The sequence below is a fragment of the Plecotus auritus genome (genome assembly GCF_963455305.1).
Source record: "Plecotus auritus genome assembly, chromosome: 15".
NCBI lineage: Eukaryota > Metazoa > Chordata > Mammalia > Chiroptera > Vespertilionidae > Plecotus > Plecotus auritus.
The window spans coordinates 12,662,621-12,680,353 of record NC_137781.1 but is presented as its reverse complement, the minus strand read 5'-3'; the positions used below and the strand labels follow the sequence as shown (position 1 = coordinate 12,680,353).

At 51.7% G+C, this 17,733-nt stretch overlaps 1 protein-coding gene across 1 annotated transcript in view; it reads right to left on the bottom strand.

Annotated features, from left to right (window-relative positions):
- Window positions 1-17,733, bottom strand: part of SLC28A1 (solute carrier family 28 member 1) — a 34,758-nt gene that overhangs the window by 10,301 nt on the left and 6,724 nt on the right. The window contains exons 6-12 of the mRNA XM_080651419.1: window positions 17,022-17,163; window positions 16,216-16,329; window positions 14,606-14,683; window positions 7,899-7,979; window positions 6,593-6,673; window positions 5,240-5,365; window positions 244-374 (exon numbers count right to left, since the gene is read on the bottom strand). Coding sequence (XP_080507545.1) covers window positions 244-374; window positions 5,240-5,365; window positions 6,593-6,673; window positions 7,899-7,979; window positions 14,606-14,683; window positions 16,216-16,329; window positions 17,022-17,163 — 753 coding nt within the window. The remainder of the gene's footprint in view (window positions 1-243; window positions 375-5,239; window positions 5,366-6,592; window positions 6,674-7,898; window positions 7,980-14,605; window positions 14,684-16,215; window positions 16,330-17,021; window positions 17,164-17,733) is intronic.

Sequence of the window (17,733 nt, the reverse complement as noted above, 5' to 3'; positions counted from 1 at the left end):
CTCACCACACAAGACCCAGGCCACTCTCCCATGCCTTGACCAGCTCATTGTTTCCTGCTGGTCCAAGATGGACATTAAGATGCAAGAACTGGAGTTCGTGTTTTTCTAAGCGTAGCCACAAAGAGGGCAGTTTAAGGCAAGAGGTGAGCCTGGGCTTGGTGGAAGGGCAGAGAACATGGGACCCACTGCTGTCCCCTGCCTGTGTCCCCACCTCCCCACCAGCATGAGTCCTGCTGTGCTCACCCGGAGCTCAGCTTCACTGCTTCCTCGCTCCTGAACTTGGACTCCTCCACCTCTGGGTAGACCAGCTTGGAGAGGGCCAGCGCGCAAGGGGCAGCCATCACAGAGGCGGCAATCAAAGAGGCGGCGTCGATCTGCAAGAGTGAGATGGGGTTACAGGAGGACGTGGGGGCCGAGCAGTGCAGCCCAGGGCAGCAGGGGCCACGGCACTCAGCCCCACTGGGATGTCATTATTGTCAGAACTGCTGCCACCGTTGTCAATTATAATTCCTTGTATGTGCAGCGGGTCCCAGGCTATAGAACAGAGCTCATATTTCCCCCAGTACGTCTGTAAGTCAGGCGGATGGGTACAGTTGGCCCTTGAGAAAGCAGGGGTCAGGGACACCGAACACCAGCATGGTCAAAAATCTGCATATAACTTTTGGCTCCTCCAAAAGTAAACTACTAATAACTTGCTGTTGACCAGAAGCCTTACCAATACCAGACAATTAATACATATTTTGTATGTTGTATCCTTATAATAGAGAAAAGAAAATCATAAAAAAGGGAAAATACAGTACTTATGAATAATATCCCTGTAAAAGTGGGTCCAGACAGTTCAAACTCATGCTGTTCAAGGGAAAACTGTAGTATTACCTCATTTTATGGAGAAGGAAACTGAGTCCCCAAAGGATTAAGTCTGACTTGCCCAATATAGAGGAAGAATAAGAATTAGAACCCACCATGTCTTTTGGCTCAAAGTTCAAAGTTCATCCTTCTCTTCTGGGCTGTCTCCCTTTGACCATTAATACAAGGGCTCGTTGGCCACTGGTGGAGGGGGTTTGTGATGGTTTCAGACAAAGTTCACAGAACTTGAGAGTTGAAATGGATCCAAGAGGTGACCTAATTCAACCTCGGACTGTAGGAATGTCCCTCCTATATAAGATCGCTTCTTAATATATTTTTATTGATTTCAGAGAGGAAAGGAGAGGGAGAGAGAGATACGTAGAAACATCAATGATGAGAGAGAATCATTGATTGGCTGCCTCCTGCACGTCCCCTACTGGGGATTGAGCCCAAAACCTGGGCATGTACCTTTGACCGGAATCGAACCTGGGACCCTTCAGTCTGCTCTATCCACTGAGCCAAACTGGCTAAGGCAAGATCACTTCTTGAATACTCACCTCTTCAAGGCAGCACATCACACCCACTCCTGGGTTGGAAAGCTCTTCTCAGGAAATCTACCTCCCATCACAGCCACCCTTTGGCCCTGGGTCCTGATGTCCCCAGGAGCCATGCTTAGAAACCCTTCCCAGCAAGATGGCAGAGCCACCTGAGCCCCAGGAATGTCCCTTCCTGGATTTCTCTCCTCACGGTGGCCCCAACCCCTCTGCTTCCCGGTTCTCTTCCACTGTGTTCTTTACCAAATGGGGAAATTAGAGCCAAGCCAAACACATAACCATGGGGAGTGGCCAAGCGTTGTCAAGCTGCCATGGAAAACAATGGTTACCAAAGCTTCACAATCACAGGGGAAACGACCACAAAATTGCATATAGAGCGTAACCACATGATGGGGGGAGGTAAACTCCGAAGCTATGCATACGACGAAGACCAGAAGGAAATACACCACAATGTCAACCAGTTTTCGTCTGTCCCTGGAAAGTCAGGGTGATTTTCTTTCTGCTTTTTTGTGTATTTTGAAATGTTCACAAGGATATATATTGCTTTTATAAACAGAAAAGTAAAATAAGACTTCTTTTTAAATTTTATAGTAAGTCAACTGCAGTTCTTAAATTGTATTTTATTTTATTGTTTTTTTTTAGAGAGTGGAAGGAAGGGGGAGAGACAGAGAGAGGGAAACAGCGACATGAAAGAGACACATCAGTTGGTTGCCTAACACCGGAACCTGCAGCCGAGGTACGTGCCCTTAATCGGAATCGAACCTGGGACCCTTAAGTCGGCAGGCGATGCTCTATCTGCTGAGCCAAACCGGCTAGGGCTGCAGTTCTTACATTTTAAATAAAACGGACAAGAAGGAGGGGAGGTAAATTTAAACCACAATGCTGTGAGGCAGTCGTGGCCACAGCCTCAAATGCCCCAGCTGGACATGTCCTGCTCATCGTGAAAAGGGGTGAGTCCTGTGCAGGCCAGGCTCCCTGGGCCATGGGGTCAGCCCATACACGCCCCCCACCCCCAGGCCAGCTGCTCCTCAGGGCCATGACATCCCAGATACCTGGTCAGGAATGCCTTCTGTTCCAGCCCCCCAAGGCCCAGGTTAGAGAGGGATACAGGGCATGAGTTCTCCATTTGAATTTTCAAAAAGATCTTTACTGAGGCCCTGGCTCAGTGACATCAGCCGGGGAACTGAAGGGTCCCGGGTTCAATTCCGGCCAAGGGCACATGCCCGGGTTGCAGGCTTGACCCTCAGTAGGGGGTGTGCAGGAGGCAGCCAATAAATGATTCTCTCTCATCATCGATGTTTCTATCTCTCTCTCCCTCCCCCTTCCTCTCTGGAATCAATAATTTTTTTTTTTTTTTTTAAGAAAAATCTTTACTGCCCTAACCGGTTTGGCTCAGTGGATAGAGCGTCGGCCTGCGGACTAAAGGGTTCCGGGTTCGATTCCGGTCAAGGGCATGTACCTTGGTTGCGGGCACATCCCCAGTGGGGGGTGTGCAGGAGGCAGCCGATCGATGTCTCTCTCTCATCGATGTTTCTAACTGTCTATCCCTCTCCCTTCCTCTCTGTAAAAAAATCAATAAAATATATTTTTTTTAAAAAGAAAAATCTTTACTGAGAAAGAAAATACATCCAGACAACTACAGAGCATGAAACGGGCCTGTTTCAGGAGGAGGGATTTCTGACCCTAATATGTCAGAGGAATAACTACCACGTCTTCAATACCATGCAAAGTGCTTCCTGTCCGTCATTGCATTTAATTCTTCAGCTACGGTGCGGTGGGCAGTGATCTCGCCCAGTTTGCAGATGCTGAAACTAAGTAGTGGATGTTCAGTTGGCCTCACTCAGGACCGCTGACCTGTGCCAGGGGCCCCCCTCTTGCACAACTGACTAAGGAGCATCAGTGGCACTGCCCGCTCCTCAGTGTCACCCTGCCTGGCCGTGTCCACAGCTCCAGGCACACATCTTAATCTCCTCTCACGGTGGCTCCTGAACCAGAGGGGTGGGTAGAGAGACCAGTTTCCAGGATTAGCGAAGACAGCGGGTGCCTGCGTTAGAGCTTTTGGGAAATATGGTGAAGAGGGAGATGTATGTGCAGGCCACCATGAAAGAATTCAGTCAAGTGACCCTGGGGTCTCAGACCAGAGAGAAGGTCTAGATCAGCATTGTCCAAGGCAAATACAATGAGAACCACATCTTTGATTTTAAAGTTTCTAGTAGCCAATTAAAAGAAAAGGTAAAATTAATTTTAATAATACATTTTATTTAACCCAATCTATGCCAAATATTATCTTTCCACCCATGTCCTCAATACTAAACTTATTAATAAGACATATGGAGTTTTTCCATTCTAAGTCTCATAGCAGATCTCATTTCAGACCAGCCCCACTTCAAGTGCTCCACAGCCAGCATGTGTGGCTTCGTGGCTACTGGGTTGGACAACGCGGGTCTAGAAATAACCAGATATTAAGCAATAGGAGGGTGCAGGGCAAAGGGAGCCAGAAGCTGAGCAACAATGAGAAAGGAGGAGAGAATAAGAGGGATCTTCATGTAAGTCGGAGGCTGGGGGCTGAGCCAGGATACAGTGAGGAAGTGCCTTGAGGAGGGACTGAAAGGAGAGGGTTTCGGGTGGGAAGAAGGCAGGGCTGTGGGAGAAGGTCCGAGGCTGCTGCAGTGGCGGCCAAGAGCCAGGTGGGGGCAGAAGAGAGCTTCTCTGATACCAGACTTCCCTAGTAGGTGCTTTTCACCTGGGCCAGCTGGGCGGTAGCCTGGGGGCTGCCAGATACAGGCTGTGAATGGAGACCCTGGTCATTGGCTGGTCCTGGCAGCCTCTGCACATTCTGTAGAGCTACAGGGAAGTGGGCACCCAGGCCCCTACTGCCTGGGGCTGCCCTGGACTTCTGCCCGAGAAGGGGAAGGAGAGCAGGATGAGTTGTAAGGCAGGTTGTGAAAAAGGGACAGAGTTCTTCCAGGGTTTTAGTCTGAAGTAACGGCAGCCAACTCATACAGCAGAAAGAAGACCATTTTTTAACTGGCTGTGAGCCCTAGAACCAGGTTAAGACAGTCAAAGGCCCTAAGTCCGGAAAATATTATGGCATTCCCTCTCCTAATACACCACCATGAAAAAAAGCTTCGCGAACAGTTTTGAGTTTCCAGTTTTTAAATACCAGACACCTTCCTAAATCAACTGGAGGCGGAGTGGGCGGCGGGTGCACCAGCTCCGATGGGCCTTTCCTAAGCCTCAGTGTGAAGCAGGTGACCTCGAAAATTCTAGATGGGAGGGCGCCAGGCCGGAAGACAAAGACAAGAGAACTTGCTGAAGTCACAGAGCCGCTCTCTGCCCAGGCAGCTCATGGGGTGTGGAGCTGCGCTGACTAGTGCAGCCCCATGTCCTGAGGGAGGAAGTGCTGAGGGGCAGCCTGGCTTGTCCTCAAGCCTACCCCTCGGCCACCTCCAAGGACAGAGGTGAGAGGTGGAATTTGGGAGCACAGAAGAGGACAGTGGGGGTCATTCTGTCATCCCCCGACCCATACACACACAGCATCGGGGACAGTGAAAGGCAGACCGCGGCCCACCTCACTCCAGGGGCTTAGCAGCACGGCATCGCATGGATAAATTTACCCAACTCAGCCCCTCACTGCTTGACATTTAGGTCGTTCCTTGCTTTGTTTTGTTCTTCTATTGCAAATAATAATGGAATTTTGCATATTTGACCACTTGTGGAAATATTTCTGTATCCCAATATTCCTAAGCGGATCAAAGGAAAGTCTTTTAAAACTGACTGATAGATGTTCTCCGGAAGGTTTACAGCAAATTACACTCCCAGCAGGAGTGTGTTCATACCCCAAAGGAGATGTAGGCGCCCAGCAGGGAGCCGGCAATGGTGGCATACCCTCCGGTCATGACAACGTGGATTTCAGAGAGCGTCATGTCCCCCAAGTAGGGCCGGATCAGCAGAGGGGCCTCAGTCTGCAAGCAGAAAAGATGTCAAACAGAACTGGCCGGGCCAGCACAGGTGCCGGGGCGTCCCCTCCCCACCGGAGTGGGCAGCTCCCAGTGAGTGCTGGGGTCCCAGGGGAAGAGACAGCAGGTGGGTGGAGACTGTGGCCTGTACTTGACTGAACCGCTCTGAGCATCAGCGTCAGCCTGGCTCTGTACAAGGACCCCAGCCCTGCCACTTGGCCTGATAATGCTCCTGTGACAAGCAACTGCCACGCCCAAGCACCTCACAGTTATTACTCACAACCTTCTGAGAAAGAAGACATCATGCCCATTTTCCAGGAGAGCAAATAGAGGATAAGAGAGGTTCAAAGAATGACCTCTTTTCATGCAATGGGCCAGGAGCAGAGGTAACTCGGGCCTGGATTTTTTGTTTTTTTAAAATATATTTTTATTGATTTCAGAGAGAAAGGGAGAGGGAGAGAGGGAGAGAGAGAGAGAGAAAGAAACATCAATGATGAGAGAGTATCATTGACCAGCTGCCTCTTGCACGTCCCACACTGGGGTTTGAGCCCATAACCTGGGCATGTGCCCTGACTGGGAATTGAAATGTGACCTCCTGGTTCATAGGTCGATGCTTAAACCACTGAGCCATGCCAACCAGGCCTGAGCTTTTAATGAAGACTGGGGGTTGCCAGAAAGGCAAGTGTGTCTTTTGGTGACAGATGGGCCTGGATCCTGGAATGGTCTGCAGAGACTCACCCTCAGGAGGGTCAGGCCTTCTGAAAGGGACTCAGGACTAACAGTGCCTTCAGAGTCACACTTACTATGAAAATACATTTTCAGAAAGAGGAAGGGGAAAAGAAAGACAAAATGATGTAGTAGAAAGAACCCCAGTCAGGAACTAAAAAAATGGGATTCTAAGTCCTGGCTTATCTTGTTGGATCTTAGCCAGTCATTCCTACCCTTGAGCCTCGGTTTCCTCGTGTACAAAAGGAGAAAGTTCGATTCCATCTCTAGGATTTGTGGGTCTCTAAGCTGATGAAGGCAGCCTAGGCCCAGAGCAGTAGGAGGTGCCAGATACCACCCTCCCTAGCATAACCCAGATGTGCATCCCTGGGGCAGCCGCCTTTGGTGACCCTGGAAAAGGTTCAATGGCTCTTCTACTGACTAAACCAGAGCTCGAGGGACGCAGGGCAGCTGGTCTCCATGGGGAGGCTGCTGACGGGCATGAGGGCAGGAGGCTGCAGGACCCACCTGGCTCACAAAGATGTTTCCGGCCACACTCAGGGTCTCAGTGGCGGTGGTGCCCATGGTGACCTGCATCAGCCAGGCAATCTGGAAGCAAGCAGGGCTGGCATCAGCAAGTCCCAGAGGCAGAGAGAGTCAGGAATTACCTCACAAGGCTTCCTTCCAACTCCCAACCCATGCAGGAGCCCCCTCACCCACATTTCCTCCAAAAGGTCCATTCATCTTCCCCTTCAACCTCCGCTGATGGGGACTTACCATCCATGAAGAAAGGATTCCTTGGTCAAATATATTTGAGAATTACTGTACACACACACACACACACACACACACACACACACACACAACCCTTGGAGATAACTACTACATATTAGTTCATCAAAGGCTCTGAGAAGTCCCGCACAAGACTTGTTTAAATTTGTTAGCATCAAAAAACCACTTGACTGTGGGATCCCTTTACCAAGTAGCATTTATTAAGCTGCTATGGAACCAGAGTTTCATGAAAAAGGTTTTGGAAACGCTATGTTAGAAAGCTCTTCCTTTCAATCAGGATGAAATCTGTTTCCCTAGAATTTCTCCTCACTGTGGGTACCGCCTAGGCTGCCCCTTCCCTACATGTTTGGAGACAGCTATCCTATCCATAACCTCCTCCACCCTGGCCTTCCCTTTCCCATGCCCGTCATCCCTACCCCCTCCAGCCAGTCTGTGGAGTGTATGTTCGGCCCCGCACTCTCCCCCTGATGGTTCAGTTTGTCATAGTCCCTTGGTTAAACACGTTCTCCAGATTGAGGCGTCTTTGCCTCCCTCATGCCACACTCTGTGAACTCTTAACCTCAGGCAGTTTCTGCATTCCCGGCAGTCACCTGATGGTATGGATTTATTCTGAGCTCAATCAGCTAAAAACTCAAAACCTTTTGCCCGGTGCAATGCTGTCTCCTGCATCCTGGTTTTCTGTGGCAGATTTTATGATAATAAGCACAGGATTTGGCATTTACACCAGCTAAATCTGGCCAATGTGGCCCCCTGCTCCAGTCTCGCAAGATTTTTTGGTATGAATTATTTTTTCCTCTAACATTTCTTCTCAATGCACCCTCAGTTCTACAAACTTCCCTCCCACAAAGATTACCCTGGATTGTAGTGCCATTTCTACCTAGTATCATGACAACAGACTTGTGAAAAGATGTTTGGTTAGCAGTAGATTTGAGAAAGCGTAGGGGGTTGGGGAAGGGTTTGAGCCATGGGAGCAAGGCATTCTGGGAGAGGGTGAGCCCCAGGGTCAGGTGTCTCTGGCCCAGGCCACGGCATTGGGACTCACCTTCAGGATCAGCCACTGCATGAGGCCCACGTGGTAGAGAATCGACATGACACAGCTGAAGAAGACAATGATGGGCAGAACCTGCAGGAAGAGCAGAGGCCCCGGTGAGAGGCAGGCAGGTGGCAGGGGCCAGGCAGGGCCTCAGAGATACCAGGCAGCCTCTCCATCCAGGCCTTGCCACTCAAGGCCTGACAGGGTCAGGGAAGCAGCTCTGAATTCAGTGCATGGGATCGCATAGGTGGCCTCTCCAGGGGGCACGTCTGTCCCCTCTAAATGTTGACCATCTACCCAGCCATCCCACTTCCTCCCCTCACCACAGACGAGGCCTGTAAAATGGGGATAAGATGTCTTTCTCTCGCTCTTTTTTTTTTTTTTAATCCTCACCTGAGGATATTTTTTCCATTGATTTTCAGAGAGAATGGAAGGGAGAGTGAAAGGCAGAGAGAAATACTGATGTGAGAGAAACACATCGATGGGTTGCCTCCCGCACGAGCCCTGACCAGGGACTGGGCCGGGGAAGAGCCTGCAACCGAGGTACATGCCCTTGACCGGAATCACACCCAGGACCCTTCGGTCCGCAGGGCAACGCTCTATCCACTGAGCCAAACCAGCTAGTGCTCCTTCTCTCTCTTTGCACACTGTCTGTCCTTGGCTGTGAGCTCACTCCCTGGCCCATGACTCTGGCCTCAACCTCCTTCCTGTGCTTTGGGCCTGAGTTAGGGGCCCCTCATCTGGCTCACAATGAGACTCCCCATGGACCTGCAGCCAGCGTTTCCTCCTATCACCTTGTTCCCTATTACATAGCTTACCACTTCTCTTCTCTCACTCCGAGCCTCAACAATTCTTCCTTCAAAATTTCTCTCCCTCCATTGCCCCGTCTCCTGGCCAGGGCCCCACCCCAGGGCTGCCTCACCGCAGGCTGATTTCCAATCACCAGGACAGGCAACAATGCAAATGTGTCTCAGGGGAGGGTGGGTTTAACAACCTGGTGTACGGCCACACAGTGGAGCACTAAGGTTGGGAAGCAAGAACGAGGCAGCTCTCCCAGGAATGATTTCCAAGATAGTCGTTAAATACGAAAGGGAAGGTGTCGAAGAGGGTGCTGTTCTAAGTGTAGAAAAGGGTGGGTGGCATTGTGTGTGCTCCTGTGTGGGCACGCAATATCACTAGAAGGATCTGCGAGTGCCTGGGATGGCAGCTGCCTTGGAGAGGGAACTGGGTGACTTGGGGGCAGGGGGAGGGGTGGGAGGGAGACCCACTTTTTACTATATCCCCTTTTGTTCTGTTGGAATGTGTGATCTGTTCCAAACAGGTTTAAAATAATAAGTCGGGCAGAGTTGGTAACAACATGGGAGCATTCTTATGCTAAATGCTAAGTGGGAGAGTTGGGATATCACCACCATTGAAAGAGCATTAACACCAGTTCACCAGAACAGGTGGAGGAGCAGCTTCTGTGTGCTGGGACTGTGGGCGTTCTGTTTTCTTCTTTATCTATGTCCAATTTCTCATCTGCTCCTCCAATTTTCTTTCTTTCTTTGTTAATCCTCACCTGAGGATATTTTTCCACTGATTTTTTTCTTTTTCTTTTTTTTAATATATTTTTATTGATATTTTACAGAGAGGAAGGGAGAGGGATAGAGAGTTAGAAACATCGATGAGAGAGAAACATCGATCAGCTGCCTCCTGCACACCTCCCACTGGGGATGTGCCCGCAACCAAGGTACATGTCCTTGACCGGAATCGAACCCGGGACCCTTCAGTCCGCAAGCCGACGCTCTATCCACTGAGCCAAACCGGTTTCGGCTCCACTGAGTTTTTAGAGAGAGTGAAAGGGACCGGGAGAGACAGAGAGAAACATCAGTGTGAGAGACACACATGGATTGGTTGCCTCCTGCGCGTGCCCGATCAGGGCCTGGGCCGGGGAGGAGTCTGCAACTGAGGTATATGCCCTTGACCGGAATGGAACCCAGACCCTTTCGTCTACAGGTCGACGCTCTGCCCACTGAGTCAAACCGGCCAGGGCTACTCCTCCGGTTTTCTATACCAGGTGGACATTCTCAGGGGAGGGAGCATGGGCAGAGGAGAGGTCTGGGGAAAGCTCATCAGTTCAGGTTTGAATGCTGGGTTTGAGATGCCTACAGAACATCCAAGTGGGATAAGAGGTCAGCAGAGGTCTGAGCCAGGCCTCGATGTGGGTGAGGCTCGCCTGCACAGAAATACAGGGGGGCCTAGGGGCAGATGTAATTCAGAGGAAACTGCCCTGAGTGAGAAGAGATGGGACTAAGGCCAGGGCCCTGGGGTCATCGTCATGAAAGGGTGACAGGGTAAGGAGTGGTGCATGGAGGAGACAGAAGAAATAGAGACGTTGGAGGAAGTCCAGGAGGTAAGGACAGCTTTTCCAGAAGGCACGGGCCGTCAGCTGTGCCAGACGCACCAGAGAACTCTAGGAAAATAAGGACTGAGATGGGCCCTTGGCACAGCGATTCAGTGGTCCCTGGTGCCTAGGTGAGAGAGTGTCAGACCAGGGGCGGGGACAGAGGCCAGACATCAGGGAACCACGGAGCAGCGGGACAGGAAGAAGTAGAAACAGCTCTAGCCGGTTTGGCTCAGTGGATAGAGCGTCAGCCTGCGGACTGAAGGGTCCCGGGTTTGATTCTGATCAAGGGCGCGTACCTCAGTTGCAGGCTCCTCCCCGGCCCAATTTAATGTGTTTCTCTCACGTCGCTATTTCTGTCTTTCCCTCTCTTTTCCATTCTCTCTGAAAATCAATGGAAAATATCCTCGGGTGAGGATTAAAAAAAAAAAAGAAGAAGTAGAAACAGCAAGGGTAAAAGCTCTGTGGAGAAGCTTGCTATGTGGGAAGGAAGAGGGGCTGGAGTAGAGAGGGTGGAGGAGGGGTTGTTGTTGTTTTTCAGAAGAGAGAATCTTGAGCAATCAGAATTAGGCTCTAGTGCAAAATGCATGGGGGTGACAGAATGGCCCTGTGAGAACAGAGACTGCCCCCGGCAGCTCCCACGGAGCCGAGACCAGATGAGAGGGGTTTTCCTTGGCTTTCCTTCCCAAGGAGGCTGTGGGATTTATCTGGACCTGCTCCACTTGGCATCTGTCACCCATGTCACTGCCGTGGGGGATGTCGCCTGACAGGGAACACGGGCACTGTCTGGATAAACCCTTTCCTGTCCCGTGACTCCTTGTGACTGCCTGGTGCTGGACACACCCCCAGCACGAGGGGTGCTGACATCACTCTGCTGTACCCTTGGAGGAAAACGCACAGAGGATCACGTACTGTCTAGACAGCTTGTCCAATTTATCATGCGAGGCGACTGCTCTGCAGGTTGGCAGGGCTGCGGAGAAGGCTGGAGCCAGGAAGGACGGTGCCCCGGGCGCTGGACCCAACTGCAGAATGACTTGCTCGGGGCAGCAACCAGAGACATTTTCTCTCTGTGAGATGGGGATCGATGGTGGGAGGGAGGCTGTGCTTTGGATTAAATGGTGACTGTCTAGGGAGGGAAGATGCATGGGAGAGAAGAGAGATGGACCTGATCTTTCTAAGGTGGGACATTTAATCCTAAACAAGGTCCCTGAGGCCAATAGGACCTCCCAGCCAGGAAACTTCACTCCACAAGTGGGGACACTGAGGCTGTGAGATGCGGGGTACCTGCCCAAGGTCACACACCTGCCAAGAAACAGAGTACCCCCTGCTCACCAAGCAGCTTGCCAAGACCCTGCGTGACCCTGAGGAGCTCTGCTCGCTGCCAGCCCAGGGGCCTCGTTTCTCTGTTTCAGGGCAGCACCCATCCCCTCCACGGGTGGCCTGAGCCCAGGGAGTAGCTGCCCAGTAAGTCCTGACCACCGCTTTGTGGATACTCAGAGCGGGATGTGCCTGCTAGTACCAATGTTCACCCATAACTCAAGGTCTAATTAGCATATTACGCTTTTATTATTATAGATGGGACCAGTGAGTTGATTCTATGTTGTACGAGGCTGTTACTGTTACTCGGCAAGTGGTTCTCAAAGTGTGGTCCCTGGGCCAGCAGCACCACCTGAGAATTCATTAGAAATGCAATTTCTGAGGATCCTCCCCTCACCCCGGTCCGAGGGGGGCCTCTGCAGACACTGCTGGTGCTGTTGATCTGGACACCGCCCTCTGAGAACCACACCTCTGAGCAGATGTCCTGTCCTCACCAGGAAGCAGATTCCAAAGGCAGGACTAAACCCATTTGGACAGAGCCCTGCTGCTTCCTCTCCTTGGAGGGAGCTGAGCAAACCTTACACCCCTAGCCCCAAGGCCCAAGCACTGCAGCCCCAGGCAACAAGGAACCACAATGACCCAAAGTGAGAAGATGCCTCCGACTGATTGCTGCAACACCACCAACTCACAGGAAAGCGGATAAACTGGACATGCCTCCTGACTTCCTGCTGCCCTCACCACCCACTCCTACGCCTGTCCCTGCCTGTCCGAGTCCGCTCCAGAGGCCTCTGCAGATGCCACACTCTCACAGAGCTCTCCTGGCTCAGATGTCCCAACTCCCTCCTTTGCATCCCAACTTGGTCTCCATTTATTTCCCAGTCCCTCCCCTGAAAATGGCAATTACTAAATCCAATGGTACTTTTTTAAAAAACATGCTTTTAAAAATTTACTTTAGAGAGAGAGAGGAAGGAAGAGGCATAGAGAGATAGAATCATCAACAAGAGAGAAACATCATCAATCAGCTGCCTCTTGCATGCCCCCTACTGGGATAGACCCCACAACCTGGGTACCTGCCCTAACAGGGAATTGAACATGACTTCTTGGTTCCTAGTTTGACGCTCAACCACTGAGCCACAGCGGTCAGGCAATGCAATGGTACCTTTCAGTCCTTATTTTATTTGGGGTGTTTTGTCCTTGTCTTACTTACAATATATATATATATATATATATATATATATATATATATATATATTCAAAATGTGGCACTGTTGACCATTGGGGGTTGCAGAGGCTGCCTGAGGCAGACACCCTGAAACCCCTGGGAGGTGAGAACACTTCCTTCTCCCTAGGGCTTCCTCAGAAAGACCATGTGAGCAGCAGCTGAGCAAGCGGGTGCACGGTCCAGAGGCCGGAGTGTTAGCGAAGGGATGAGCAAACGTGTGCTCCAGCTCAGCCAGACCCAGGAAGGATGCAGGAGCCTGGGGGAGGCCATCATGTGGGTGGAAAGTTACCAGAAGGGAGATAGAGCCAAGGTGGAATGACTAATCAAAATGATCCAGCCAGGCTGCCACCTCAACTGTGCTGGACTCCAGGCCAGGGGCGGTGGGGACTGAAGGAGCCTCCCGCAGGGGCTCACTTCCTGGAGGAGTGATGGGCTGGACTGTGGCCCAGCTGGAAGCAGCTCTGATTCTGAAAATCTGAACGAGCCCAGAGAAGACTTCCCCGGGCTGGCATGGGCCAAGGGCCTTGGACTAGGTCCACATGATTCATGGAAAGAACCAGAAGAAAGCTTCTGAGTCTTCTATTCGACTCAGCAACAAAGCCACTCCTACACTGAGGATAAGTCCCAAGCCTGGCAAGTGTGTGTGTGTGTGTGTGTGTGTGTGTGTGTGTGTGTGTGTGTGTGTGCGCGCGTGCGCGTGTGCATGTATGCATGTGTGTGTTTATGTGGACGTGTGCATAATGCAGGGAGGAGGGAAATTTGTGACTCATAAATATTGTAAGAGAGGGAATTCTGTGGCCAGGGAGCATTTGTCTGAAGTCCTCCCTCGCCTGACCCATCTTTGCTCAGAAAGCCCTGGCCAATCCACTGACAGTCTGTCCACAGGACAGGGCCTCGCAGTGGCCAGGAAACAGTTAGTGTTTGACAGGGAAATGCTGAGGCTGGTTAATGATAAGCCTCTCTCCCTCCCTTGTTTTTTCTCTCTTTACAGAACATCCAATCTCAAAATCTTTAGTAACCATTAATATGATTTAAATGTATTACTACTGCGATTAGACATGCTCTTTGGAAGGGAGGCATGACGTCACTGACTTCTACTTAGCGCAGGAGGAGGAAACATCACTTGACTGGAAGTCCAACGACCCAGCTCTCGGCCTGGCTCTGCCCTAACTCGCTGGGCCGCTGTGGCCAGGTCACTGCTCCTCTCGGTGTGACCCCCTGTAACATAAAGGGAGGCCCAAGATCGCTGAGCATCCTCGTAGCCTGACGGGCTATGAATTCATGGTCTGAAGGGTGCTTGGGGGGAGATGCAAGTTGCAGGTGTGTGCACATTCTTCCAGAAAGGGAGAAAAGATGAAGGATGCAGCTAATAGAACTGAAAGCAAACCGCTAAGCCAGGGGTGGGCAAACTTTTTGACTCGAGGGCCACAATGGGTTCTTTAACTGGACCGGAGGGCCAGAACAAAAGCATGGATGGAGTGTTTGTGTGAACTAATATAAATTCAAAGTAAAGGAGCGGAGGGGAGAGCAAGAGAACCCTCCGCTCTTTTGGCTCCGCGGGCCGGATAGTACAGCCGAACGGGCCGGATCCGGCCCGCGGGCTATAGTTTGCCCACGGCTGCGCTAAGCCAAGCCATCCCCCTGCCAGGACCCCTCCCAGGACCCAAGGCTTAACTCCAATAGCTTCTAGAACCCCCGCCCAGGCCTGGCCCACACAGCTGGCTCGGGCTCCCCACTAGCTGGAGGTGCCTGGAAGAAGCTGCTAAAGGCCTTGTGGGCCAACACTCAGCTGACCTGAAAGGCAAAGACATCCTTGACCAGAGCTTCCCCAAACACGAAGCTGGAGCCGGCCTCGGTGTAGCTCAGGAAGATCTGAAAGGAGAAAACAAAACAAAATGAAATCCAGAGTGAGCCCATGAAGGAGGGAGGGAGGAAGGGAACAGGGCAGGCTGGTCCAAGGAGGCCTTGGCCTTGCAGGGGCTGGGCACCACGTGGCAGTGTGCGTCGTTAAAGCCACGTTCATGGCCACTCTCTCCAGAAGATACACCTTTTCAGTAAATTTTAAAGCAATGTTCTGAGATGAGAGTTATTTAGAAAATAAAAACAACAACAAAGGGAGCCAGACAGTGAGAGGTGAGACGGCTGTCAAGGGCTGCCTCACGTGCCTGCCTGCTCCCCGCTCCCTCCTGACCAAGGGCGCAGCCCCCATCTGTCCCTGTCCCAGGCTCGTGGCTTTGGTGTTTGAATCTGGTCACACTTCCACAGAAGACCGGATTTAGGTCCAGAACTTGCCCTGTGGCTGCAGGGACAAGTCACTTCTATCCGGGCCTCAGCGTCCCCATCTACAAAATGGGGGACATGGCTGGAGTAGCAGCTCTGTCTCCTCCGCTCCACACCCACACGGAGCCGGAGCCCAGGCACGCAGGGCTTTCTCCTCCAGGGCACGTGGAAATGCGTGTGTCAGGGCTGAGGACAGGATTAACCTTTTGTCTTCCGTAATTCATATTTTACCAAGTAAGTCATGATGATTGCACAACAATGTGAATAAACTCATGACATTTAAAAATGCTTAAAATGGGCCCTAGTTGGTTTGGCTCAGTGTATAGAGCAGCTGTGGGCAAACTACGGCCCGTGGGCCGGATCAGGCTGTTCTATCCGGTTCTCTTGGTCTCCCCTCCGCTCCTTTACTTTGAATTTATATTAGTTCACACAAACACTCCATCCATGCTTTTGTTCCGGCCCTCCGGTCCAGTTTAAGAACCCATGGTGGCCCTCGAGTCAAAAAGTTTGCCCATCCCTGGAGAGCGTCAGCCTGTAGACTGAAGGGTCCCAGGTTCAATTCCGGTCAAGGCACATGCCCAGGTGCGGGCTCAGTCCTCAGTAGGAGGCAGCCAATTAATGATTCTCTCTCATCATTGATGTTTCTATCTCTCTTTCCCTCTTCCTTCATTTCTGAAGTAAATAAAAAATATTTAAAAATAAAAATGGTTAAATTGGTAACTTAGGTTATGTGTATTTACTACAATAAAAAAATGAAATTTAAAAAGTATAACTTCAATAAACTAAACATTGTCTTTAAACACACGCATACACAAAGTAAATCATTTGCAATTTTTTAAGCACTCCCATTATAAATTCCACATCACTGATGACTGCCAAGGACCGCATGCCTCTCTCCCGTATCAGACCCAGCCTGAGTCTGTCTGGGGCACCAGGACTGAGGGGAGTACCAGCTGCACAGCCTAGCCCCCAGCTGCCCGCTTGGTCTGGGGCCCACTACACACCAACCATCCTGGTCCCAATCCCTCTCTGAGGCCTCACCTCCCACTGTCCCCAACAGAATGGCGTCTCCTCCATTCCCTGGCACCCAAGATGCCCCGGGAAGCTGGGCTCCACGTACACACCTGGATCTGGTTGCCCAGCCACTGGAACGCAATAAATCCAGGTTCTGTTCTGATGACAAGGAGGCCAAGTACAAACTGTAGCCCAAGACCCCAGGACACGGCCCGCCAAGACACCTGCCGTCGATACAGAAAGGACCTGATGAGCTCAGCTCCCCGGGGGCGATCCACTGGGGACAGGGTGGGGTGAGAGCAGAGGCCAGGGGCTGCTCTGAGGGGCTTTGGCCTGCCTGTAGGACAGGGCTGGACCTAGCCAGAGGTTGGACCTATTGCCAGTGGTCACATCCTCCCTGGAGTTCACAACAGGCCACACCCTTGGCGGCAGTGAGACTAGGGCAGCAGGCAGGAGTGGGCAGGTCTAACCGAGGACCCATGTAAGCCTTGACCAGCATTGGGCATGCCATGGCACTTGGTCCCGGGTCATCGTTGGGTGGGTGGAGTTGTGGCCTCGGAGTCTGGCCTCAGTGTAACCTCCGTCTGCCTGGACCCTCCCCCCACTCCTCCTCCATAGGCAGGGCCCCTGCTACCCTAATCCCCCTCTGTCAAAGCCCTCACTCCAGCAGCAGGGAGCTGGATGCCTCTCAGCATTTAATGATTCCTTAGTGGTGACCCCCAAACCCAGGTGTGCATCAGGATCTCTGGGAGGCTTGGCTGGGGCCGGGGGTGGGAGTGGGGGGTCGGGAGGAGGTGAGGTGTTAGCCACACTGTGAAACCAGGAGGGGTCCTGATATTGGGGTGGTTGCATCGCCAAGGAGGCAGAGGGAGGGAAAGGGCTGAGCCCCACTCACGCCTGACAACTAAGCACTCACTGCGCGGTGATGCTTTGAGCAGGCAAAGAGGATGCCGATGAACACACAGATTCCTGCAAAGGACACCAGCTGCTCAGGCCGCCGGGAGGTGTCCAGAGCCAGCCACAGGACCAGGCCCAGGAAAGCAGCGAGGGCTAGACCCCTGCAGGGGAAAGGCAGAAAGACATCACCCTCAGCATCTTCCCCAACCCCACACAGTAGACCACCTGGGCTCCACAGAAAGCACACTCAGGGCTGGTGGGAGGAGAGAGAGCTGTGTGACTTCAGGAAAACCACCTAGCCTCTTTGAGTCTAATTTCCTCGCTGGGAAAAGGAGGCCAAAGGCTCCCCATTTCTCAGGGTTGGGAGAGGACTAAATACTAAATACAGTGAAATCAGATCCCACCATTATATACTCTGTATGTGTTGTTAGGCCCAGCCAGCGTGGCTCAGTGGTTGAGTGCTGACCTATGAACCAGGAGGTCAGGGTTTGATTCCTGGTCAGGGCACATGCCCAGATTGCGAGCCCAATCCCCAGTAGAGGGCGTGCAGGAGGCAGGTGGTCAATGATTCTCATCATTGATGTTTCTCTCTCCCTCTCCCTTCCTCTCTGAAATCAATAAAAATATACTTTAAAAAAATTCCCTGTTGCCCTAACCAGTTTTTCTCAGTGGATAGAGCATCAGCCTGCGGACTGAAGGGTCCCAGGTTCGATTCTGGTCAAGGGCATGTA